Source organism: Carassius carassius, chromosome 6 (assembly GCF_963082965.1).
Source record: "Carassius carassius chromosome 6, fCarCar2.1, whole genome shotgun sequence".
In the NCBI taxonomy this organism is placed as follows: domain Eukaryota; kingdom Metazoa; phylum Chordata; class Actinopteri; order Cypriniformes; family Cyprinidae; genus Carassius; species Carassius carassius.
This window is the reverse complement of record NC_081760.1, coordinates 40518453-40544884: the sequence shown is the minus strand read 5'-3', so window position 1 is coordinate 40544884 and position 26432 is coordinate 40518453. Positions and strand designations below refer to the sequence as shown.

The window sequence follows — 26432 nt, the reverse complement described above, 5'->3', positions numbered from 1 at the left end:
ATGCAATTCGAGAGAAGAAGAGATACAGCGCTTGCTCAGCGCTGCTTCAGAGAAACGCACTCGAGCCGAACCGAATGGTGTTTGGATGTGAGAAAATATATGACGCGCGCTTTCCTCTCAATAATGAAATACACAAAAACAACAAAATTATTATTATTATTATTATTATTAGGGGGAAGTCGTGGCCTAATGGTTAGAGAGTCGCAATCGAAGGGTTGTGAGTTCGAGTCTCGGGCCGGCAGGAATTTATTGGTGGGGGGAGTGCATGTACAGTGCTCTCAATACCACGACTTAGGTGTCCTTGAGGAAGGCATCGAACCCCCAACTGCTCCCCGGGCGCCGCAGCATAAATGGCTGCCCACTGCTCCGGGTGTGTGTTGACAGTGTGTGTGTGTGTGTTCACTGCTCTGTGTGTGTGCACTTCGGATGGGTTAAATGCAGAGCAGGAATTCTGAGTATGGGTCACCATACTTGGCTGAATGTCACGTCACTTTTTTTTTTATTATCAATATTTAAAACAGTTGAGTACATTTTTTTTCCAGGATTCTTTGAATACAAAGATCCAGAGATCAGAATTTATCTGAAATAAAAAAGCTTTTGTAACATTATATGCTTTACCAATCAAAAGCTTGAGTCAATATAATTTTTTTTTTATTTTTTATTTGGGGTGTAGGGGATTATTGTAGAAATTAATACTTCTATTTATCAAAGATGCTTTAAATTGATATAGACATTTATAATGTTACAAAATATTTCTATTTCAGATAAATGCTGATCTTCTGAACTTTCTATTCATCAAAGATCCTGAAAACAATTATATTCTGCTATTTTCAACATAATGATAATAATAATAGTAATAATAATAAATGTTTTTTGGAGCAGCAAATCAGTATATTAGAATAATTTCTGAAGGATCATGTGTGTCATGATCCCGTCTCTTTCTCTGTCTCCCACTGCTGATCACACACACACACACACACACACACACACACACACACACACACACACACACACACACACACACACACACACACACACACACTCTATTCACCAACACGTTTCATTACTGACAGCTGTTTTCACTTTCCATTAGGCTCATTCCCCCCACCTGTTCCTTATCCCTTCTCATTATCTTGGCTTCTCTTAACCCTCTATTTCCCCGTCTTGTTGTCAGATTGTTTGATGTCACAGATGCGTATTGACCTGAGTTTCTTTCACTTCTATCCTGTCCTATCCTGTCTTGTCGGTGTGTACTGTGACTGTGTCTGTTCCCCGAATAGTGAGGTCAAAATATAAATTTAATGTAGGATCTAGAAAATAATCTTATCGTGATTAAACCAGAAACATGTAAAGTAAATGAACAAAAACAATTTTTAAAGTTTGGGCTCATAAATATTAGATCACTCACACCCAAAGCAGTTATTGTAAATGAAATGATCACAGATAATAGTTTTGATGTACTCTGCTTGACTGAAACCTGGATAAAACCAAAAGATTATTTTGGTCAGACAACCACTCAGTTGAGTCTACTCCACCAAACTACTGTTATAAGCATGAGCCCCTTCAGACTGGTCAACAATATTGTAAGAAAGGCCACCCCTTGAAAGTGAACTCTTCCGAACCCTCCCTCCTGTGTTCGTGATTTGGACTGTTCCAAATATTTCCACGGAGTGAGAACCAAGACAGTATAGAGGCTGGATGTGTTTATAGTCAATGTTTCATAGTTAAATTAGTTAGAAGTGGCCCGTTTAAGGATTGTGTGGATACATGTGTGCGTGCAACTAATTGTAAGTACATTTACATAATTCATTGTATGATAAGTTCACAAGCGAAATTAATGACCGCTGCCGCGGCATTCCGCCTAAATGTTTACATTGTTTATTATATTTGCACATTTCCTTGTGGACAAAATGTTATAATTCTCCTGTGTTTTTGTTTAATAGAATATTTAATTTTATTGCATATTAGGCTATAATGCGTAGACTTGAAACGCATCTCAGGGAACATGTTCGGGCTTGTTCACCGGACGAGTTAGGCACGTGAGCTAGACGCACAGTGCAGTAGTGCGATCATTTAATAGAACTTTGAGTCGTATTTGTATATATATTATATTTAGATAATTTACAATGCTGTTACTTATGAGTATTCAAGTACTGTTATAAAGGTCTGTTAATGTGTATTTAATCATTTATTCATATTTGTATACTGTTTTATATTTACAGAACCACACACATCTTTGCACAATAAATCACCCTGAAGTACATTCCTGGTGTGAGACCTAATGTTCTGACTGGACACCCTGTAGCCGTTCTATGAATCCGAACCTGAGTTAGACAAGAGTAGTCAGCAGTTTTTTCATGGTCCTTCGGGCCGGAGGTTGTGGATTGCTACAGACATGTCTCAACCAGAAAGAGAAGCCCCTGCTGTGCGGCCGAGGAGACGAGTTAACCCTCCAGCCTACTTCGAAGACGTTGAGCTCAGTGGACCTGGGTCTCATCAACAGCAATCACGGTCACTTATCTGCCAGGGAGTACTGGAGAATGAAACAGCAAGTGCTACAGGTCATTCCAGATCCACTTCACCAGTGAGCCAAGCATCAGAACATTCTGAGTGGATACTGACTGACCAATGGGACTGCACTTCTGAGAAGCTGAGAGAGGAGAATGCAGCATTGCAAAGGCAAGTGAAACAGCTGCCAGAGCTTACAGCCATGTTAAAGGAGATGAAGAGGGAGAACGCAGCCTTGCAACGACAATCCAGCCAGCTCCCTGAGATCATTTCAGCATTCCAAGAGATGCGTCAACAGAATGCTGCATTATGGCATGAGCTTCAAAGCTTGAAATCGAAGCAGAGCTCTCCATCCGAGTCGGTCACTCCACAAATGCCATCACCACGCTCTCACTCTCCAGCAGTTAACATTCAGACTCCACAGCCATACCGCCCAATACCAGCTCCACGCAGCAGGTTGCCACCATCTGCCACTAAGAGACTGCCACACCCAGCTGTGCCAGAGGAAAGCTCAGAGCTGACTGAAGATCTGAGAAACATGAACATTTCTTCCTCCCCTCATGAGAGACCCTCCTTTACAGCACATTATAGTGACTCAGCTCAGTTCAGGTATCCCAACACTTCCCCATATTCCCAGCCACCTCAGCTGCCTGAGTCCGTGGTCCCATCACAGGAAAGGAGGAGGCCAGCCCATGCAGAATACAGCTCAGATCATTTCTTACCCTCATGCACCCAAGAGAAAATCTACAGAGGTCCAGCCCCTACCATCCCCTGCCTAACGTCTTCTGACCCTAGGGAGTTTTCAAGACTGAGAATTGCTTTAGAGAACATCCTGCCTGACGATGCCACAGAACGTTTCAAATTTCAAATCCTCATAGACCATCTGATACTGGAGGAGGTCCTCCTTGTGGCAGACTCTTACAGCAACTCCAGATTTCCCTTCACCGACACCATGAAAGCTCTGCATAAGATGTATGGTCAACCCCACCAAATAGCCCTGCAACGAATCGCTGAGCTGATGGATGGAGCTAATATATGTAGTGGAGATGTAAAGGCCTTCAGGATGTTCGGACTGCAGGTGCGTTCGCTTGTCAGTATGTTGCAGCAGCTTGGCCACAAAGGTACTGTAGAGCTGGAATGTGGATCACATGTGTCTTGACTCCTGAGTAAACTGCCACATGACCTCAGATCAAGTTTCAAGCGGTACACCCACCCTTTGCAAGTCTCTATTCCTATTTTGCTGGACGTCGCTGAATATGAGCTTCAAGTACAGGAAGACAATAGCCAGTACGCTTGTTATACAAGGCAGGAATCTTCAGTGCGTGGCAGAGAGGTGAGAAGAGAGTCTAAGTAGCTTCGCAGACCAACCACCATTCTACTTGGTACCGACAAGTCACATTCCACATCAATGTCGTCAGCCACATCTAAACCAGCTTCAGTCAGAGAAGAGAAGGTGAGAGCTTATTGTCCATACTGTGATAATAATAAACACTATCTGAATGGCTGTGACAACTTCAAGCTTCTAAGCAAAGACCTGAAGATAGACTGGATAAAGACAAAGAACCGATGCTGGCGTTGTGGTCGTGGACATCAAGCAGCTAACTGCACACTAAAGTCTTTCTGCCCAACCTGCAACAAGAAGCACCTTATGGTACTACATGATGTCAATGACCAGGTCAAGACATCTCAGCCAAGTGAAGCTCCTTCCAGTGCAGTTTTATATGTTGACCGACCAACCTCCGGAAGTAAAGTACTGCTCAAAGTGACTAAGGTTCTGATCAAGAATGGCAACGTGGCAATGGATGCTTACGCCATATTAGATGATGGATCGGAGCGGACCATCATTCTGCATGATGCAGTGCAGAAATTAAGACTTGTGGGGGAGCCAGAGGACCTTGTACTTCGTACAATGAGACAGGATACCCAGGTCATTCACGGGGCGGCAGTGACTTTTACTGTGTCCCAAACTGTTAACCCCAGCAAAGCTTACAAGATCCGTAATGCCTTCACAGCCAAAGCACTCGGTCTGGCAGAACATACACACCCAGTTAGTGTCCTGCAACAGAAATTTAAGCATCTTGCAGGGTTACCTCTACAACAGCTGGACAAGGTCCATCCTGTTCTACTCATTGGCTCTGATTGCCCCCTCCTCCTCACACCCATAGAACCAGTCCAGCTGGGGCCCCCTGGTGGGCCAGCAGCAGTAAGAACACGTTTGGGATGGACACTGCAGGGTCCAACTGAAGAATTGAGCAGTCATCTTTCCCCTGATCAATGATTCTTCACCTCACTGCGGCCTGTCAATGACCTTTATGCAAATGTGGAGAGACTGTGGCAAATGGATGTTCTACCCTACCAGAGTGAAAAGGTAATTACCAGGTCACGCCAAGACAAAGAGTCCATTCAGCTTCAGCAAGAGAACACGGTGAGAGTGGATGTTAATGGTATCCAGCGATACGCTACTCCTCTGCTCTGTGTCAAGAGCATGCCTCGCCTCTGTGCACCAAAGGAAGCTGTCCTGCCACAGTTGAGAGGAATCGAGAAACGGCTGGAAAGGGACCCTGTTCTAACTGCAGCATACCAAGGGGAGCTGGCCAAGCTAGTGCAAGCTGGTTATGTTGTCAAACTTAGTCAGGAGCAAGTGGACAGAACAAAGGAAGCCTGGTACAGTTATCAGCCATCTGCCAGCTGACATTCAGTCACCTAGTAGCATCTTCTGGCTCAGCGAAGGCCACCAAGAAGCTCAGGAATCAACACTTGGCCTGCACTGGAATTGCCAATCAGATACCCTCTCTTACAAACGACCCAAACCAGACAGTGAAGTGCCCACAATGCGAAGCATCTACCAGATCCTTGCCAGCCAGTATGATCCACTTGGCTATATTGTACCCTTCACCACTCGAGCCAAGGTGATAGTGCAGAGGTTGTGGGACAAACAAAGGGAGTGGGATGACCCAAGGCTGCCAGAGGACCTATTAGACTCTTGGAAACACTGGGAGAGTGAATTGGAAGATCTGCAGAATATCAGTTTGCCCAGATGTTACTGAAGCAAGGAACTAGACTGCTCTAGCAGTATTAGGCAACTTCACATCTTTTGTGATGCCTCAGAGAAGGCGTATGGATCAGTGGCTTACTTAAGAACAGAGAACCCTCAAGGTAAAGTGGAGGTGGCCTTTGTAACAGCTAGGTCTCGTGTTGCTCCCAAGAAACAGCAGAGCATCCCTCGTCTTGCGCTGTGTGCAGAACTCACAGGTTCACAGCTTGCTAAAGTCCTGAAGGCAGAGCTAACGTTACCACTCAGTAGTGTCACACTGTGGTCTGATTCCACCACAGTGCTAATTTGGCTTTTATCAGATTCCTGTCGCTTTAAGGTGTTTGTGGGGACCAGAGTGGCAGAAGTGCAGGACTTGACTGAATCTGACACCTGGCATTACGTACAGTCATCCGACAACCCAGCAGATGCAATTACAAGAGGAAAGTCTCCCTCTGATCTCAACAAAGACAGCAGATGGAACCAAAGTCCAGAATTCCTCAGACAAAGAACAGACAGCTGGCCAGAAATGCCACCATTAGCTCACATAAGTCAAGATGGTGAGCTGAAAAGGTCAACTTTCTGTGGACTGTTAACCACTGCTCTGTCACTGCCGGATCCTCATCAATTTTGCACATTCACAGACTACTTAAAAGCTTTTATACAACCATCAGCAGAAAGCTCTCCCTCCATTGCAACTGCAGAAGACTATATAGAAGCTGAGCTCTCAGCCCTCCAACAGATCCAGGCAGAATCATTCCCAGACGAGATATTGCACTTGAAATCTGGTAAACCTCTACCAAGCAATAGTCGACTGCTTTGCCTAGCCCCAGAACTAGATATCAGAACCAATCTTATTCGGGTTGGCGGTCGCCTATGACAAATCAGTCAACTAGACGAGGATACCATTCACCCCATTGTCCTTGATCCACATCACCCGCTCACCAAACTAATTATCAAAGACTACGATGACTGTTTGCATCACCCTGGACCAGAAAGGGTGTTTGCGGAGCTCAGGAGAAAATACTGGGTATTAAGAGGACGAGCAGCAGTCAAACATCACCAACGCCAATGCGCTGAATGCCAAAAATGGCGGGCTAAACCGCATCCCCCCAGGATGGCAGACCTCCCACCTGCCAGGTTAAGAATTCCCCAGCCAGTTTTCTATTCAACAGGTATAGATTGCTTTGGTCCCTATCTCATAAAGTTTGGACGCCGAAATGAGAAGCATTGGGGGATCATCTTCAAGTGTATGACCACCCGTGCAGTGCATATTGATCTCCTCACAAGTATGGACAGTGACTCATTCCTAATGGCCCTCCGTCGCTTCATTGCTCGACGAGGGAAACCCTTTGAAATCCTGTCAGATCAGGGAACGAATTTCAAAGGTGGTGAAAGGGAACTTTGGGATGCCTACACTGCTCCAAGCTCAACTGGCAAGCCAGCAAATTAGGTTTACATTCAATCCACCTAATGCCCCACATTTTGGTGGATGCTGGGAGCGGGAAATTCGATCCTTGAAAACAGCCCTGCAAGTGACACTCGGAGCACAGACAGTCACTGAAGAAGTATTGCGGACTGTTCTCATTGAAATAGAGGGGATCCTTAATGCCAAACCTCTTGGTTACACATCTTCAGACATTGCTGACCCTGACCCAATTACACTCAACATCCTGCTGATGGGGCGGCGGGATGCCTCACTTCCCCAAGTGACGTACCAGGATTCTGAGCTTCTGACGGAAATGGAGGCATAGTCAGCTGTTAGCTGATCACTTTTGGAGGCAATTCATCCATAACTACCTACCCAGCCTTCAAACCAGACAGAAATGAATGTTAGAAACAGAGAACCTACAGATAGGTGAAACTGTTATGATTGTGGATCCACAGCTACCTCGTGCACTTTGGTCTGTAGGAAGGATTGTTCAAGTTTTCCCTTGGAAGGATAACAGAGTCAGATCAGCTGAGATCAAAGTGAAAGACAGAACTTACCTAGGGCCAGTGACCAAGATAATCTGCCTACCTCCTTTGACTGAATGACATTCCAAAATTTAGTAAGGCTCTTCTTGTTCAAATTCACCTTGTGAATTTGGGGGCGGCTGTACGAAAGGCCACCCCTTGAAAGTGAACTCTTCCGAACCCTCCCTCCTGTGTTCGTGCACAATAAATCACCCTGAAGTACATTCCTGGTGTGAGACCTAATGTTCTGACCGGACACCCTGTAGCCGTTCTATGAATCCGAACCTGAGTTAGACAAGAGTAGTCAGCAGTTTTTTTTTATAGTGACATTCTCAATGTTACCCAGAAAACAGGATACAGGTTTAACTCATTTGAAATACTTCTGCTTAATGTAACACTGTCAGACATGCAAAAGAAATCTAATGTATCTCTTGCTCTGGCTACTGTGTATAGACCACCAGGGCCGTATACAGAATTCCTAAAAGAATTTGCAGATTTCCTCTCAGACCTTCTGGTTACAGTTGAAAAGGGGCTAATCATGGGAGATTTTAATATTCACGTTGATAATACAAATGATGCATTAGGACTTGCGTTTGCTGACCTAATAAACTCTTTTGGAGTCAAGCAAAATGTCACCGGGCCCACTCATCGTTTTAATCATACACTAGATTTAATTATATCGCATGGAATCGATCTTACTGCTATAGATATCGTACCTCAAAGTGATGATGTTACAGACCATGTCCTTGTATCGTGCATGCTGCATATCACTGATATTAACTATATATCTCAGCGTTACCGTCTGGGCAGAACTATTGTTCCAGTCACCAAAGACAGATTCGCAAATAACCTGCCTGAACTATCTCAACTGCTATTTGTACCCAAAAATACACATGAATTAGAAGAAATCACTGACAACATGGGCACTATTTTCTCCAATACATTAGAAGCTGTTGCCCCCATCAAATTGAAAAAGGTTAGAGAAAAAAGTGCTGTGCCATTGTATAACAGTAATACTCACTCTCTCAAGAAAGAAACTCGTAGTCTTGAACGCAAATGGAGAAAAACTAACTTGTAAGTTTTTAGAATTGCATGGAAAAACAGTATGTCCAGCTATAGACAGGCTCTGAAAACTGCTAGGGCAGAGCATATACACAAACTCATATAAAATAACCAAAACAATCCAAGGTTTTTATTTAGCACAGTGGCTAAATTAACAAATTACCAGACGCCACCTGATTCAAATATTCCACCAACTTTTAATATTAATGACTTTATGAAGTTCTTCACTGATAAAATATATAACATTAGAAATACAATAGGAATGTAGATTCTACAGCGTCTAACACTTCAGTTTCATCCATCGCACCCAAAGATAAACAAATATAGGACAGGAAGAGCTAAATAAACTTATAACTGTATCTAAACCAACAACATGTTTATTAGATCCTGTTCCCACTAAATTACTGAAAGAGTTTTACCTGTAATAGAAGAACAGCTTCTCAATTTGTTTAACTCATCGTTATCTTTAGGTCATTTCCCAAAACCATTCAAGCTGGCGGTTATTAATCCTCTTATTAAGAAACCAAAACTAGATCCTAGTGAACAGGCAAATCATAGGCCTATTTCAAATCTTCCATTTATGTCTAAAATTTTAGAAAAAGTTGTGTCTGCTCAATTGAGCACCTTCTTGAGCAAAAATGATATATATGAAGAATTTCAGTCAGGTTTCAGGTCCCACCATAGCATAGAAACTGCACTTGTTAAAATTAAAAATGACCTGCTTCTTACGTCAGATCAAGGCTGCATCTCATTTCTAGTTTTACTTGATCTTAGTGCTGCGTTCGACACCATAGATCATGACATAATCATAGATCAATTACAAAACTATACAGGTATTCAAGGGCAGGCTCTAAGATGGTTTAGATCCTACCTGTCCAATTGCTACCATTTTGTTTATTTAAATGGGGAGTCATCTCATTTATCACCAGTAAAATATGGAGTGCCACAAGGATCCATCCTAGGTCCCCTTCTATTTTCAATATACATGTTGCCCCTTGGTATTATTATTAGAAAATACGGAATTAGCTTCCACTGTTATGCTGATGATACTCAGCTATATATCTCAACGAGACCAGATGAAACTTCTAAATTATCTAAGCTAACAGAGTGTGTTAAAAATGTAAAAGATTGGATGACCAATAATTTTCTCCAATTAAATTCGGATAAGACAGAGATATTAATTATTGGACCAAAAAACACTACACAGAATCTTGTAGATTACAATCTGCTACTATACGGATGTACTGTTACTTCCTCTACAGTCAAAAATCTGGGTGTTATATTAGACAGCAACTTGTCTTTTGAAAATCATATTTCCCATGTTACAAAAACTGCATTCTTCCATCTTAGAAACATTGCCAAGCTACGAAACATGTTATCTGTTTCTGATGCAGAAAAGCTAGTTCATGCATTTATGACGTCTAGACTGGACTATTGTAATGCACTTCTAGGTGGTTGTCCTGCTTCTTCGATAAACAAGCCACAGGTAATCCAAAATGCAGCAGCTAGAGTCCTTACCAGGTCAAGAAAATGTGATCATATTAACAAAAGTTTACAGTCTCTGCACTGGCTACCAATAAGTTCCGTATCAGTTACAAATTATCATTACTTACCTATAAGGCCCTAAATGGTTTAGCTCCTGTGTACCTTACTAGCCTTCTACCACGTTACAATCCAACGCTCCCTAAGGTCACAAAACGCTGGACCTTTGGTAGCTCCTAGGATAGCAAAGTCCTCTAAAGGAGGTAGAGCTTTTTCACATTTGGCTCCCAAACTCTGGAATAGCCTTCGTGATAATGTTCAGGGTTCAGACACACTCTCTCTGTTTAAATCTAGATTAAAAATGCATCTCTTTCACCGAGCATTCAAATAATGTATCTTAAATTGTGAGTGTAGTTGCATCTGATCAAATGCGCATTTTTATTCTTTAGCTTGGGTTAAACTAATACATTTTACTTTGTTGGATCAGCAGCTATGCTAATGATGTCTCTATTTGTTTCTATGTTTTGCCACGGGATTTACATCCTGTGGTAAGTAGGATTTACACAAGCTCCAGTCTGGATCCAGAACACCTGAGAAGAGATGATGCTGACCCTCAGAGGACCTCAGATGATGCTAACCCTGAATCAACAAACAGAACTAACAAATATTGCTACAAGTGTGACTGCATCATATAATAATTATTAATTATTAATAATATTAATAATGTTCATTGTCTGGCTGACTACGTCTTGTATTATTTTTCTAAAAATCCTGTCATACGTGCACAAACTGACAGTCACCACTTATAAGCTATTATCTAAACAGATTACCTGCTGGGTGCTCTCCGTCCGTCTGCCTCTTCATGAGCTACAAGTGCCTCAGCCTCACCAGTCCTCTGGTCACCCCTGCCACTGAGGAGCTTTGTGTTCACGTTACTATACCAAGTCCACTGGTTTCTTCAGTTCGCCGTTCTTTATTGATACTTCAGTTTGGATTACCTGTGGTCAGACTTTTTGATTCCGTTAAAGAACTATAATTGTCAATCTCGCTTTTGAGTCCTCTCTACCTGACCATCTAACCAAGACATGGACTCAGCTAGTGGCAGCCCATTCCAGACTGCCGTGGAACACCAGGGTGTCTTTCTAGGCAAGCATGAGGAGGACATATCCGCCGGCAGACACGCCAACGAGATGCTGGCCGCTCAGATGTTCGAGCTTTCCTGCCAGGTCCACAATATGTGCCTACAGTCTTCCACCTCGCATGTTCCTCCTGTCCCGCCGGAGTCTATTCAGGTGAGCCAAAACAATGTCGCTCTTTCCTTACCCAGTGCGAGGTGGTGTTTTCCCTACAGCCCATGATGTATGCAAAGGAGCAAGCCAAGGTCGCCTACATTCTCTCCCTTCTCGCTGGCCGGGCTCGAGAATGGGGAACGGCTAACCGGGAGGCGGAGACAGATTGCATATCCAGCTTTGCGCTTTTCAAGGAGGAGATGATCTGGGTCTTCGACCGATCAGCCTACGGTGAGGAGGCTTCTCGACTGCTTTCCGCTCTCTGTAATCTACCTAGAGTACAGAAGGAGACTATTCCATTGACTCTTATCATTTCTGGTAATCACAGAGGGACAATTTCTTTTTTTATTTTTCGATCTCCTTACACTCCTGTTGTTTTAGGCGATCCTTGGCTAAAGCTCCATAATCCTCACATTGATTGGGCTAAAGGATCCATTTTGTCTTGGAAAGTTGTCGGGTCATGTTGAGTGTTTAGTCTCTGCTGTTCCCCCTGTGTCTTCTGTTTCTGTTTTTCAGGGGGAAGCAGGGGAATTGTCTGGAGTACCGGAGGAATATCACGATATGTGAGGGGTTTTCAGTCATTCCCGAGCCATGTCTCTTCTCCCCTATTACCACCTTTAACACGTCCCTCTCACACTTTGAGTATAAGGTTCTTCCCTTCGGATTGGTCAACGCCCCCGCCATTTTTCAGGCTCTTGTTAATGACGTCCTTCAGGATATGCTCAACTTATTCGTCTTTGTCATCTCGATGACATATTAATTTTCTCACCTTCTCTCCAAGTCCACGTACAACACGTTCGCCACATCCTCCAATGCTTGCTTAAGAATCGACTATTTGTCAAGGCTGAGAAATGCTCCTTTCACATGTCCTCGGTAACGTTTCTGGGCTCGGTCATCTCTGAAGAGGGGATCAGTATGGATCCAGCTAAGGTCCAGGTGGTTGCCGACTGGCCCGTCCCTGACTCTCATGTCGCTTTCTCGGTTTTGCTAATTTCTATCGTCGTTTTATACGCAATTTTAGCCAAGTGGTCGCTCACAATGTGACTGGAGTAATGATGCAAAAAAGTCAGCCTTGAAATCACAGGAATAAATTATATTTTAAAATATATTCAAATAAAATAAAGTTATTTTAAATAGTAAAAAATCTTTCAAAATATTACTGTGTTTGCTGTACTTTGGATCAAATACATGCAGGCTTGATGAGCAGAAGAAACTTCTTTAAAAACAATGTTACTGTTAAAAAATGTTTGACTGGTAGTGTATATTGTGAATAATTTTTTTATCCAAAAATAAAACATCTAATCACTTACCTTTATTTTGTTTCTTATCCATATCATATACTTAAGAAAGGAGATGTTAGGCAGAATGACGAGTCGTTCAGTTAAATTTCATATAGTGATTAAATGGTAAATAAGGTTTCTCTTTCATCTCATTTTGTGTGTCAAATATATTTATTTGCATAAATTAATTGTATAATAATTGTAATTAAATAATATTATTTGCCAAAGCTGAAGTGATTACTACGTATTTTATTTATTTGTTATGTATAACAGTATTTTAACAAATTGCAAGAGCTGAATAATCAATCAAATTATCTTGATTAATCAGTGAAATAATTGACAATTAGTCGATTAATCATTCTAATAGATAGTTAGATTATTTGATTATCAAAATAATCGTTTGTTGCAGCCCTAACACACACTGTCCTTCTGCCGCACGTCGATGCAACTCAGAAAATACGGCTCTTCTTTAAGGTCATTCTTAAAGTACCGGTAACATGAGGAATCATACTGTTTTCTAAAGCAGGGTATCGCGATACATTTTTAGTATCAGTATATCGTGCAACACTAATACAGACATACACACACACACACACACACACACACACACAAACAGTCAGATCATCTACACACACACACACACACACAGTCAGATTATCTACACACAGACACACACACACACACACACACTGTCAGATTATCTACACGCAAACACAGACACACACACACAATCAGTCAGATCATCTACACACACACACACACACACACACACAGTCAGATTATCTACACACAAACACACACAGTCAGATCATCTACAGACACACACACACACACACACACACACACAGTCAGATCATCTATACACACACACACACACACACACACACACACACACACACACACACACAAGACACACACAGTCAGATCATCTACACACACACACACACACACACACACACACACACACACTGTGATCAGTTGACTGTAAATTATCTCTTATATGTTCTTAATACCTCAGTATCTGCAGCTGACAGTTTGGACTCTTCAGTCCATCAGAAATAATCTTTACACCAGAGTCCTGCAGGTCATTGTTCCTCAGATCCAGCTCTCTCAGGACACAGTTTGAGGATTGTAGAGCTGAAGACAATCTCTCACAACATTGAGCAGTGAGATTACAGCCAGAAAATCTAGAAGAGATTAAATATAATTTAAGAAATAACAAAACAATAAAGACATTTACAGAGTGTTGTGAGTTTTCTGTCCTCAGGGAACGGAGGATGACATAATCTGAACACTGAATCACAATATGATGTTTTATAATCTTTCAGATTGATTCATATCTGAGATCAGATGAGCTCCTGACTGTTTATTCAACTCATCAATATTTAACATTCTGCTAAATGTAGCAAGGTTTTCTGGAGGTATAAAAATAAAAGTTTTGAGAGACTCCAGACAGTTGAACAGGATTAAATCCTTCCTGCTGTATTGTTAATGTGATCAATATTTGTCGTTTCTCTTTATTTGCTGCTTCAGCTGCATTAGTTTGAGTCAGTGGTGTTCACAGGAACAGTAACTTGCTTTGCTTTATTAACTTTATTAACTTTAATCAAGGTCAAAGTCATTCAAGATCAAACAAGATGTGTTGAATAAATGCTTGATATGTAGTTTAATCTTCACAGTAAGAGACAGAGATGAATTCACTGAGTCACGTATGTGGAAATCAAATCCTTTCAAATTAGCTTAATGAAATAAAAGAGTCCTGAATGGAGTTCATTCAGGACTTTAAGAGTCATGAAATTATATTAACATTTACTATTTATTTGACTATTAATCATCATCTATGAACTTACAGTTCTGTGGAAATTACTTTATTATGTCTGTGAGTGACTGCATTAATGTTTAAAGTATAGGTTTTGCATTAGTGTATAGAAATTAACTGAGCAAAATACAGATTATTACACACAATAAACGTGTTTAAAATCATGGGTTGTAATGAGGCACTGATGAGATGTGTGTCCTTTACTGCAGATTCATTACTCACTATAAAAGACTAAAAATAGCATTACAGATCTCAGAAGCTGCTTGTCACAGCAGAAGAGTATTTGATGAATCGAGCTGCTAAAGGACTGTTTTCTACTTCCTCCTGATCACGTCTGAAGCAGAACAGCAGCGGAGAGCAATGAGGAGACAAGGAGAGAGATCACATGACAACAGACAGCTGCCAATCATCAAGTTCAGTGTCGATGGTGAAGCGTGTGTCATTCTCTTCCTTTTGACACGATTGACTCGGGTTCGAATCCGCCTTTTGGTAAACTTTCTTTCTCCCTTTTCAAATTTCAAATCACATCAGAAAAGCTTTTATTTTTAATAAAATTTTGCCCAAAAAGGTGGCATCCATTTAATAATTTGAATTACAATTTAAACTCCACTCATTCTGCTTTATAATGTATTACCATTATTAGCAAAATATCCTACTATTTTCAATCATTGCTCCCCTAACGATTGAAAGATTTTACTAAATATTTGTTAATTAATAATGTTTTCAACTCAAAAGTAAATATGCATGTAATGTAGTAATTTTAATATATTTTACTGTTATTTATTGTAAGTACATTAATAAATAAAATCAGACTTATTAATAGGCTTTCCCAATCTTATTTGCGTAAGAAGTTGGCGCGTGATGAATTTGCTCTTTTGGCGGTTAATAGTCTATGCTTGCTGTTGCATGACTTGAATTATTTTTTTTTTTTATTTTTTTACAACATACAACGACTGCAGAGGAATCTGAACCTGAACAAACTAAAGACAGATGAAGCTAGATGCCCGACAGCCTCATAAAGACGATCCATTAGACGCTCCCTAGACAGCTCAGTGTTTTACATATGTCAGGAAAAGGACCATTTACATCCAAATTTAATTTAATGCACACAGAACACAACATAGAAATATGTTTCAGAATATAAACTGCTTAATCGGCCATTTTCAGTAAGATTAATCGTTACTAAATGTGTTTGTGTGTCTGTGCGTTTCACTTGAATAATGTCCAGATGATATCGGTTTTAAAGCAGTGGGTAATTCACTCGTCTACTTTGCGATTCTGTTGGCAAACATGTTTTTATTCAGGAGAAAATCTCTCATTCAGGAACATTTATTTTAAAGGAGTCAGATTCATTATTAAATATGATCCTTTAGTTGATGATGAAACACTCACAGAGCTTTTCTGCAGTTGATCACAGCTGGTATCAGTCTTCTTCTCCCCTCAGCTGATGTGTTGTAGGTCATGAAGTTCAGTTCATCCAGTGTCTCCTCTGACATCTGAAGCATGTAGGAGATTGTTGAGCAGTGACCAGCAGTGAGTTTCTTCTTTAAGTGTTTGTCTGATTTCACAAACTCCTGAATCTCTGTGGACAGAGTCTGATCTTTCACTTCCAGCAGACAGAGGAACAGATTGATCGACTGATCAGCTGAGAGAGGATTAGGATCATCTGGATCTGTGATCCTCTGTTTAATGTGCTGTGTGGTTCTGCTGATGGTCTTTGAGCTGTTCTCTGTGTGTGTCAGTAGATCCTGTAAGAGTCTCTGATTGGACTCCAGTGAGACGCCCAGCAGGAACCGCAGGAACAGATCCAGACGTCCATTCTTACTCTTGAGAGCTTTATCTACTGCTGACGTTAGTAGATCATACAGAGAGACTTCAGAGCTGGATAATCTGAATTTGAGCAGTGGATCTCTGAATTCATGCAGTGTTTTCTGGTTCTCTGTTAAATAGCAGTAAAGCTGATAGAAAGCAGCGAGAAACTCCTGAACGCTCAGATGAATGAAGCTGTAGACTTTCCTCTGATGAATCACAGATTCCTGCTTAAAGATCTCAGTGCAAATCCCAGAATACACCGAGGCGTCAGTGACGTCTATGCCGCTCTCAATCAGGTCCTCCTCATAGAACATCACATTGCCCTTCATCAGCTGTTTGAAAGCCACTTCAGCAAGTTTCACAATCACTTCTCTGTTGGACGGCAGGAGTTTCTCTGGATCTCTCTCTTCATACTTCTGCTTCCTCATGTTGATCTGAATCAGCAGGAAGTGGATGTACATTTCAGTCAGAGTTTGAGGGATTTCTGCACTCAGATCTTCTTCCAGGAGCTTCTGAAGCACAGTGGATGAGATCCAGCAGAAGACGGGGATGTGGCACATGATGTGGAGGCTTCTTGCTCTTCTGATGTGTGAGATGATTCTGCTGGCTTGATGCTCATCACTGATTCTCTTCCTGAAATATTCCTCCTTCTGAGGCTCAGTGAATCCCTGAATTTCTGTCAGACGGTGGATGTATTTGGAGGGGATCTGATTGGCTGCTGCTGGTCTGGAGGTGATCCAGATGAGAGCAGAGGGAAGCAGCTCTCCTTTCATGAGCTTTGACATCAACACAGCCACTGATGAAGTCTCAGTCACATCACAAACTTTCTGAGCGTCTGAAAACATCAGTGTGATTCTGCTTTCATCCAGACCATCAAAGATGAACACAACTTTACACTCCTCATAAATCTGTGAGTCCAGATCTTGAAGTTCAGGATGAAAGTCCAGCAGAAGTCTGTGAAGACTGTACTGATGATCTGGGATCAAGTTCAGCTCTCGAAATGGAAGCACAAACATGAAATCTACATCCTGATTGGCTTTTCCCTCGGCCCAGTCCAGAATGAACTTCTGCACAGAGACGGTTTTTCCGATTCCAGCGATGCCTTTAGTAAGAACAGTCTTGATCTGCTCTTTCTCCTCACATCCTGCTTCAGCGGAGGCTTTAAAGATGTCATTGCAGTAGATTGGAGTGTCTTGTGAGTGTTGTGTTCTGGCTGTTTTCTCCATCTGTAAAACCTCATGTTCTTCATTCACTCCTTCTCTCTCTCCCTCTATGATGTAGAGCTGTGTGTAGATGCTGTTCAGGAGGCTTTCATTCTCCAGGAGTTTCAGTCCCTCAAATAATCTCTCATACTTGTTCTTCATGCTGGTTTTGTGCTGCTCTTTGACTCTCTGTAGTTCATCATTCACTGGTTCAGGAGGATCTCTGGTCTGAGTGTCTCTATACACAAAAAAAATGATTAAAAAATATATAAATACAGGATTTAAGTTATGAACAAAATTAGGATGTAAATCATCACAGGTGGCAGTCTAGTATTTTTCATATATTTTATGTCTTACATATTGACACTAAATTAATTTTAAAACATTAAATGTTTAAAATGCACGATAACAAGCTGGACAGTGTCTCACCTGGGGTCAGAGGTCACTGGTTCAGCACTGGGGTCACAGGTCACTGGTTCAGCACTGAGCTCAGAGGTCACTGGTTCAGCACTGAGGTCAGAGGTCACTGGTTCAGCACTGGGGTCAGAGGTCACTGGTTCAGCACTGAGGTTAAGAGGATAATTCATGGATGCGTCACTCTTCAGAGACACACAGCTGTGATCTGGAGATGAAGATCTCTCACTGATCTCCATGATGAAGAACTGATCTGAGGTCTGTCAATGAAGAAACAGAACAAATAACAAAAACACTTTGACCACATCAGTGGAGGAACTCAGTGATCATGTGTTTGTTGAGAATGAATCAAAACAGAAATCATGAATCTCTGTTCAGAGACGAGTGTGTTTTATGCTGCTGTAATCTGACATCAGGTTTTTTGAAAGCATGAATCCCTGTTCTGGATTTTTTTGAATCAGTACAATAAAGCTGAAAGAATATTTGACATTAGCTACAAAAGCAAACTATGTTAGTTTATAGGAGTTACATCATGTAAAAGTCTTACATGCAATAGAAAAGAAAAGTCCTGAAAAAAAAAAATAGGGAGTTTTATTTGAACATTTACACTTATGAAGGTAAAGTTTACCACGGTAAAGCAATAAATTAATAACACATTTACAGTGAGAAGGGTCTAAATTCAAATAATAACCAAAAAACACAATTTTGGGGGTTATACTAAAGTTTGGATATACATATTTTTTACAAAATTGGAAAAGTCAATCCAGAACACTTTACAGTAAGTACAGTCCCAAAACAAGTGATTGATTGTTTCTTCAGACTGAAGACAAAAGGAGCAATTGAGGGAAAACTATTGTTAAATTTAGCACGTTTGTAATTTATTAATTAATATTAATTAATTTACGTCAAAGTACAATGTGCATTCTAATGTCCAACTTTTAGGTTAACACAGATTACACCTCCCCTGGTATCTGGAGAGGTCCTGTACTTTGTTTTCCAGCTCACAGATTCTTTTTTCCGCGATTGTGTAGGGTTGGGTATCAATTGGGTTTTATTTGATACCGGTGCCATTTCATTACATTCAAAACAGTACCTGTGCCTAAACGGTGCCTGAATCGATACTTCTACATAAAAATAAATAAATAAAATAAAAAGCCCAAAAAGGATAACGTTATAGAACATTAAAAAGATTAAAAATAAATCCATAGCTTTCACACGCTCCTTGGATGCTCTCATTTCCCAAGCTTCTCTTACTCTAAGCCTAATAAATGTATTTCATGATCTGGTTCATTGTTTAATACAAAACCACACATAATGTTTCTACTGTATCTCTGTCAATCACTCTGATATTTAGTTAAGATAAATGCTGTCTGTCACTATTTTTAATCAGTTCTGTGAATTACTGTATGCTCATTCTTTATAAAGTAGAAACAATGTCGTTTGTAAAGTACAGTACTTGTGCAAAAGTCTTTTGCACATTAGTATTTTCACCACAAAAAAGGGTTCTAAGGGAGTTATTTATATTTTTTGCTGTAGTGTGTCAGCAGGAAATATCAGTTTACATTTCCAAACAGTCATTTTGCCATTAATTTTAATAATAATCTAGTGAGATTGTTGAATGCACAAGCAGTCTGACAACAGACCGCCTAAGACTAAGACTTTTTCACAGTAGTGTATGTATAAAGTAAGTATAATTAGATTAAGTATATTTCAATAAGTATAAGGGCTAGATGTTCGCTGGAGGAAACAGCTGTGATGTGATGAGCGGTGAACGAAGAGAAAACTTTACAGTAGATGAGAAACCGATTGCTCCCTCGTGACCTTTTGTGAATTGTATTTATGCCAAAGAACTGCACAGATACAGATATTTTAACAATCTGTCGATAAACACACACCTTGTGTCCTCTGTTTGTGTCTGAGTCTGCTCGCGCTGCTCCACGGTCTGTGGATTGAAGAGCGCGCTGAAAGACAAGGAGACTGATCTGCTGCTGTTTTCAGATTAAATTCAAGGTGACTGACTCTGATGCGATCGCAAATGTGTGTACAGTTTTTGGCTGATGCTATAGCCCCACTAAAAAAGCCTAGTGACGCCCGTGCTTCTTGTTGTCATGCTGTCTAGTCTCTGCTTCCCTGGGTGTCCACTAGTGGGCTCACTTCCCCTTAGGCACTTCACCATAGGCAGTAGTATTCCACTAGTCTTGTCCTGTCATCACAGTAATTGCACTCCTGCTAACCTCCACCGCATCGGGAACGGCCTCCACCTCGGCATCGGGCACCGCCTCGGCCTCCGGAACAGCATCGGGCACCGCCTCGGCCTCCGGAACAGCATCGGGCACCGCCTCGGCCTCCGGAACGGCCTCCGGAACGGCATCAGGCACCGCCTCGGCATCGGGCACGGCCTCCGGAACGGCATCGGGCACCGCCTCGGCATCGGGCACGGCCTCCGGAACGGCATCGGGCACCGGAACGGCATCGGGCACCGCCTCGGCCTCCGGAACGGCATCGGGCACCGCCTCGGCCTCCGGAACGGCATCGGGCACCGCCTCGGCATCGGGCACGGCCTCCGGAACGGCATCGGGCACCGGAACGGCATCGGGCACCGCCTCGGCCTCCGGAACGGCATCGGGCACCGCCTCGACCTCCGGAACGGCATCGGGCACCGCCTCGACCTCCGGAACGGCATCGGGCACCGCCTCGACCTCCGGAACGGCATCGGGCACCGCCTCGGCCTCCGGAACGGCATCGGGCACCGCCTAGACCTCCGGAACGGCATCGGGCACCGCCTCGGCCTCCGGAACGGCATCGGGCACCGCCTCGGCCTCCGGAACGGCATCGGGCACCGCCTCGGCCTCCGGAACGGCATCGGGCACCGCCTCGGCATCGGGTACCGCCTCGGGCACCGCCTCGGCATCGGGTACCGCCTCGGCATCGGGCACCGCCTCGGCATCGGGCACGGCCTCCGGAACGGCATCGGGCACCGGAACGGCATCGGGCACCGCCTCGGCCTCCGGAACAGCATCGGGCACCGCCTCGGCCTCCGGAACGGCATCGGGCACCGCCTCGACCTCCGGAACGGCATCGGGCACCGCCTCGGCATCGGGTACCGCCTCGGCATCGGGCACCGCCTCGGCATCGGGCACCGCCTCGGCATCGGGCACCGCCTCGGCCTCCGGAAAAGCATCGGGCACCGCCTCGGCCTCCGGAAAAAGCATCGGGCACCGCCTCGGCCTCCGGAACAGCATCGTGCACCGCCTCGGCCTCCGGAACAGCATCGGGCACCGCCTCGGCCTCCGGAACAGCATCGGGCACCGCCTCGGTCTCCGGAACAGCATCGGGCACCGCCTCGGGAACGTCCTCTGGGCTTTGAGGAACGGTAGACGCCTGTCTCCTCCTCCTCCGCCCTCTATGTTGGCGAGTCGGTGACACCTTGTCTGGAGACTCAGGCGTTGAGTCGGCCATCTTGTGCTGTGGCTCCAAGCTGGCGGCCATCTTGTGCTGTGGCGCTGGGCTGGCGGCCATCTTGGGCCATGAATCTGGATCAGTGACTGACTTGGGCATTGGCGCTGGGTTAGCGGCCATCTTGGCGGAAGAGACAGGAGTGGCTGGGGCATCCCACGGAAGCCGATGCTGCAGGTAGCGCACGAATGCCCAGAATTCCAGTGTCTCTAACTGCGCCATCTCCTCCTGAGACACTGGATCATCCAGCCCGCCATTAAAATAGTCCTTGAGGGCCGCATCATTGTAGCCCATGCCCTCGGCCAGGGACCAGAACACCTGTGCCAGGGCACCCACCTCATTGCCCTCTTGGCGGAGGGCGATCAGCCGGAGATACTTCGCTCTCCGCTCCGCCATCTTGGCTGGGGAACGGAAAAAAGACATACCGCTGGATCTCAGTGAGACGGAGTCCTTCTGTCACGATCGGTGTTACAAAGAACACAGGAGAGAGAACCAAGTGCAGGTATGTGACTTTATTAAAGGGCAAATCCAAAGGGTTAAACAGTCCAGGCAGGGTCAAAACCGGTAAATCCAAACATAACATAAACAAGAAGGCAAGGCAAGGCAAGGCAAGGCAAGGACGGACATGAATTAACATTTAACATTAAACATTAAACAAGGACTCCGTAACACAGACTCAGACAGACCGGGTATAAATACACAGAAGGATAAAGGGGAAACAGGAGACAGGTGGGGAACAATCAATTAACTAAACAAGGAGGAAGGTGACCAAATAAGGGAACAGGAAGTGATAAGGTGACAGACACCGTGAGAAAGGAGGACATCTAGTGGAAACCCAGGGACACAACCCAGACACTGTGACAATTTCATTCTGTAGGAAGCACTAAAGATAACTCTGATCTATTCAGCCGTAACGGCCTTGCTAACAAGCCAACGATGAGCGCCAAAGATAAAGGAAAGAAAGTGATATTAGATCACGTCTACTCATCTGCTGCCAGAGACTCTCCTCCTACTGATTCATCTTCAGGAGATCTACCAATAATTCTCCTCCAGCTCCTGATACTCCACTAATCAGACCCATGCTGAAGAGAAACAAACTGAGTTACAGGAAAATATTAGCACTGCCCTTTCCCTGAAAACTAATCAAAGGACTGACTCACTGCCGCAAATGATAATTACCAACTCAAACCCAACTGAGGATCTCAAAACATCCTTAAATCACCTGTACGTTGAGATTCAAGATCAATCTGGAAGAGCGAATCACTGATGCTGAACATTACAGAAGACGCTGGAGCCTACGTCTCTATGGTCTCTCTGAACAACCAAACGAAGACATAAAAGTGAAAGATCTTGAACGTTTCTTTTGGATTTGGATTGAAGGATTTGATGTCATTGACATTGCTCACAGGCTTGGCAAACCACAGGCGAGCAGGATTCATGTGAGATGCCATATGGAGGAATGACAAAAAAAGGAAATTCCTGAAACAATACAAGCTTCAATTTGTGGAGGATCTGACCAAAGAAGAAAAGGACAAACGATCGCTTCTATGGTCACATGTGAAGAAAGCACGTGAAGACAACAAGAAAGCCTACTATATCAGATCCAGAGTTTTTTTATTGAGACACATCAAGACAATGTGATTCTTGTAAAACAATTATAAAAGTCCAAAAACATTGTCTTTAGAAAGTAAAACAGATTGATCTCAAGACCTTTCTCTAAATGAAACTGAATTCTGTATAAATCTCTTAAAAACAACAAATCCTCTGGAAATTATGGGCTTACATCAGATTATTATATAGTTTTTATAAATGATAAATCTAAATTCCTGTTAGCGGTATATGAAGAATCCTTACATCACTTAAACAAGGTGTTATCACCTGATCCCTAAACGTCAAAAACATATCCTTGATTATAAAACCTCATTACTAAATAATGATTATAAAATAATGGCATCAATTTTAATGCATTAAATGAGAAAATTGATGAAACTCAATATGGATTCATGAAAGGTCGTCACGTTTCCTCTAATATTCGTTTAGTTATTGATTTAGTGCAGTATAGTTATTTATTAAAATGGAGACCCTTTAATACTTTTTCTGGATTTATATTTGATTCATTAAAATTCTTTGGTTCCTGACAATATTTCATCAAAAGTGTAAGAATTATGAACTGTGGTAGCAATATTTCTATTAAACTTGTGAAAGGAACATCTTCTAGATCTGAAATAAATCGAGGAACAGACAAGGTTGTCCAAATTCTGCGTTCTTCTCTTGGTCGAGGCTCAAGTTTTAATAATATGATAAATGTATTGCAGTTCATGAAAGACAGATTAAAATATCATAACTTGCTGATGACGAGACAGTTTTTCTTGGTGATAGTTCTGAGTGATAGTTTTCACAATTCTCTGGATTGAGATTAAATCTGTCGAAGTGTGAGATCCTACATCTTAAAAATATCAACCTCTCCACTGTATGTAATATTCCTGTTAAAAGCATGGTGAACTATTTGAGAATCAAAGTCTATAAAAATACTGATGGTCAACTCAAATGTTATACCTGTTATTGAAAAATGCAGAAGAGGTATAACTGATGATTGGTGAGAGATCTTTCTGTTCAAGGAAGAGTTTTATAAAGTAAAGCAGAAGATCTTTCGAGAGCAGCATATCTCTCGCTCTTCCTAGTGGCATAATAATTTTAACCAAATTCTCTGATGTAAATATTAATAATACAAGCCGACAAAATCTCCAACTTTTTGTAAATGGTCTCTCCTTTTTTTGACAAGTGTATTAATAACAGTTTTATAAGAAACTCCCTTAATGTCGGATCCAGTCCTTCATGTAAATCAGAATGGTTTAAAGCTCACTGTGTATCTTGGTGCAGCATCTGGATGTTATCATATAAATATGAACTTTATAATAAAGTAAAAGAAGTACTTTACAGAATTATTCACAAATGTTATCCTGTAAATGCAGTTGTTAGTAGATATATTCATAGTGTTTGTTATAAATGTACCTTTTGTAATGTATCTGTTGAAGATATTGAATCTTATTTTCTATTTCTCTTTGGGTTGACTTTAAAATAGACATAACAAAAAAAGTCCAACATTAAGATCCTCATGATACTTTGGTTTGTTATCAAAACCATATTTTTCTGATAGACATATTATGTTATTAAACTATTAATTATCTTAGCAAAGTTTTATATTCATAAGTCAAAAGTAATTCAAAAGAAACCGTCATATATTACATTTTGTAACACTGATCTTAAAATATATTTTGAAGCCCTTTCTAATATGAGATCACAAAATATGAAGCTTATGAAAACAATACAAATACTAAAGCTTTTCAAATCTATGTAACTTCCCTAATTTATGTATTATTTTCTTATTTTTATTGTGTTTTGTTTATATGTATATGTTTGCATAACATTTTTATTTTAGTTGTTGCTGTTATGTTTTGAATGCTTTGAGATGTGCAACGCTCCTCTATTTACATTGTGTCTTTGTGTGATGATGGAACTGAATAAAGAAAAATAAATAAAGAAAAAAACACACACACGCCTTCATTTTTGTCGGAGCTGAACACAAACCTGTTCTACCTGCAGAGCGCGCTCCCGAGATCACGTGACGCGTGACACACCTGTAAGTTATAAATGATTTCAACTAATAATAAAACACAGCAAGACTTTCTTTCCCACCTTTGCTTATTAATTAGTAATGTATCCGTACATTTCTATCAACTAAAATAATCGCTAGAGTTTGATATTATTATAATCCTGAAGATGAACTGATCATCTGATTTTACAAGCGTCACAACTCACTACAAGTTAAAGCTCGAGTTTAGTGTGAAAGCGACGCGAAAACGAACACATTGTACAATAATATGAGATGAAATCAGAAGATTATAACTGAACTTACCGTAATGTGGTTTTTATGCCAGTATGTAACTCTAGGAAATGTGAATTTACACTCGGTTAGTATTGAGACTCTACTTTCGGTTTTTAACAAGGCGTGTGCTCGTGATGCAGACCGCGCATGCGCAAGAGACCTCAGTTGACAACAACACACAAGCCCCGCCCATTTGTCTGCTTTCAGTCTGTTAAATGTGTTCAGCGCTACTGCACTGGAGTTTGACAGAATACTTTTTCGGGTTTTGTTTTGTTTTGTTTATTTATTAATATAGCACAGTTTAATACAACTCACGTTGCCCAAAGTGCTTTACAGTCACAAGCTAAACAAAAAATAACAAGAAAATGACAGAGATAGACATATCCACCTCACATAGACATACATAAACATTAACCCATTTAAAAGTGCTCTCCATTTGAATGTAAAAGATGTTGTTTTAACACAGCTTTGAACATGTGTAAAGATTTGACAGATCTAATAGATTGAGGGAGGTCATTCCACAATTTAGGGCCTGCTCGAGAAAAAGCTCTATCACCTCTATGTTTATATTTTGTCCTGGTAGTGCACAGCAGATGTTGAATTTCTGATCTCAGGGATCTAGAGGGGGTTGTAATTGCTCTCTCAAAATCTGATAGAAATGGTTTAGTCTTAGCTAACAGACGTAAATAAAAAAAAAAACAAGATCTCACCACAGTGTTAATTTGTCTGTCCAACTTTAAATCACTATCCGGAACAAATCCCAAATTTTTTACATTAGATTTAACAAAACCAGTCAAAGAAGTTGCATTCAAGCACTGCAGCACCTCATTCTTTCTAGGACCAAACACAATAACATCAGTTTTATTTACATTAAGCTTTAAACAATTTGCAGCAATCCAATCCTTAACATCGTGTAAGCATGCTAATAAAGTGTCACGTGAGTTTGAATTTAACTCACTCATAGGCAAATAAATCTGCGTATCATCAGCGTAGCAATGGAATGACACTTTATATTTGCGAAAAATAGCCCCTAAAGGTAGCATATAAAGGGAGAACAGAATTGGAGCAAGAATTGAACCTTGTGGGACTCCCCAAGGAAGATGTAATCTTGAAGAATTACAGCCCCCAATATTAACAGAAAAAAATATATCCTTGAGATACGATTTAAACCATTTGAGAACATTACCTTTTAGGCCAACCCAGAGTTCTAGATCAAAATCTCATGGTCCACCATA

General features: G+C 41.8%; 1 protein-coding gene across 2 annotated transcripts in view; it reads right to left on the bottom strand.

Moving 5' to 3' along the window:
• Nucleotides 1–17640, bottom strand: part of LOC132142913 (NACHT, LRR and PYD domains-containing protein 12-like) — a 30285-nt gene extending 12645 nt beyond the window's left edge. The window contains exons 1-2 of one of the 2 annotated variants that reach the window (XM_059553113.1): nucleotides 15820–17639; nucleotides 13622–13795 (exon numbers count right to left, since the gene is read on the bottom strand). In XM_059553113.1, the coding sequence (XP_059409096.1) occupies nucleotides 13622–13795; nucleotides 15820–17603 (1958 nt within the window). In that variant the 5' untranslated portion in view covers nucleotides 17604–17639. Of the gene's footprint in view, nucleotides 1–13621; nucleotides 13796–15819 lie in introns of both variants that reach the window. The other variant, XM_059553114.1, reaches the window with a different exon arrangement.
• Nucleotides 17641–26432: the final 8792 nt, after the last annotated feature.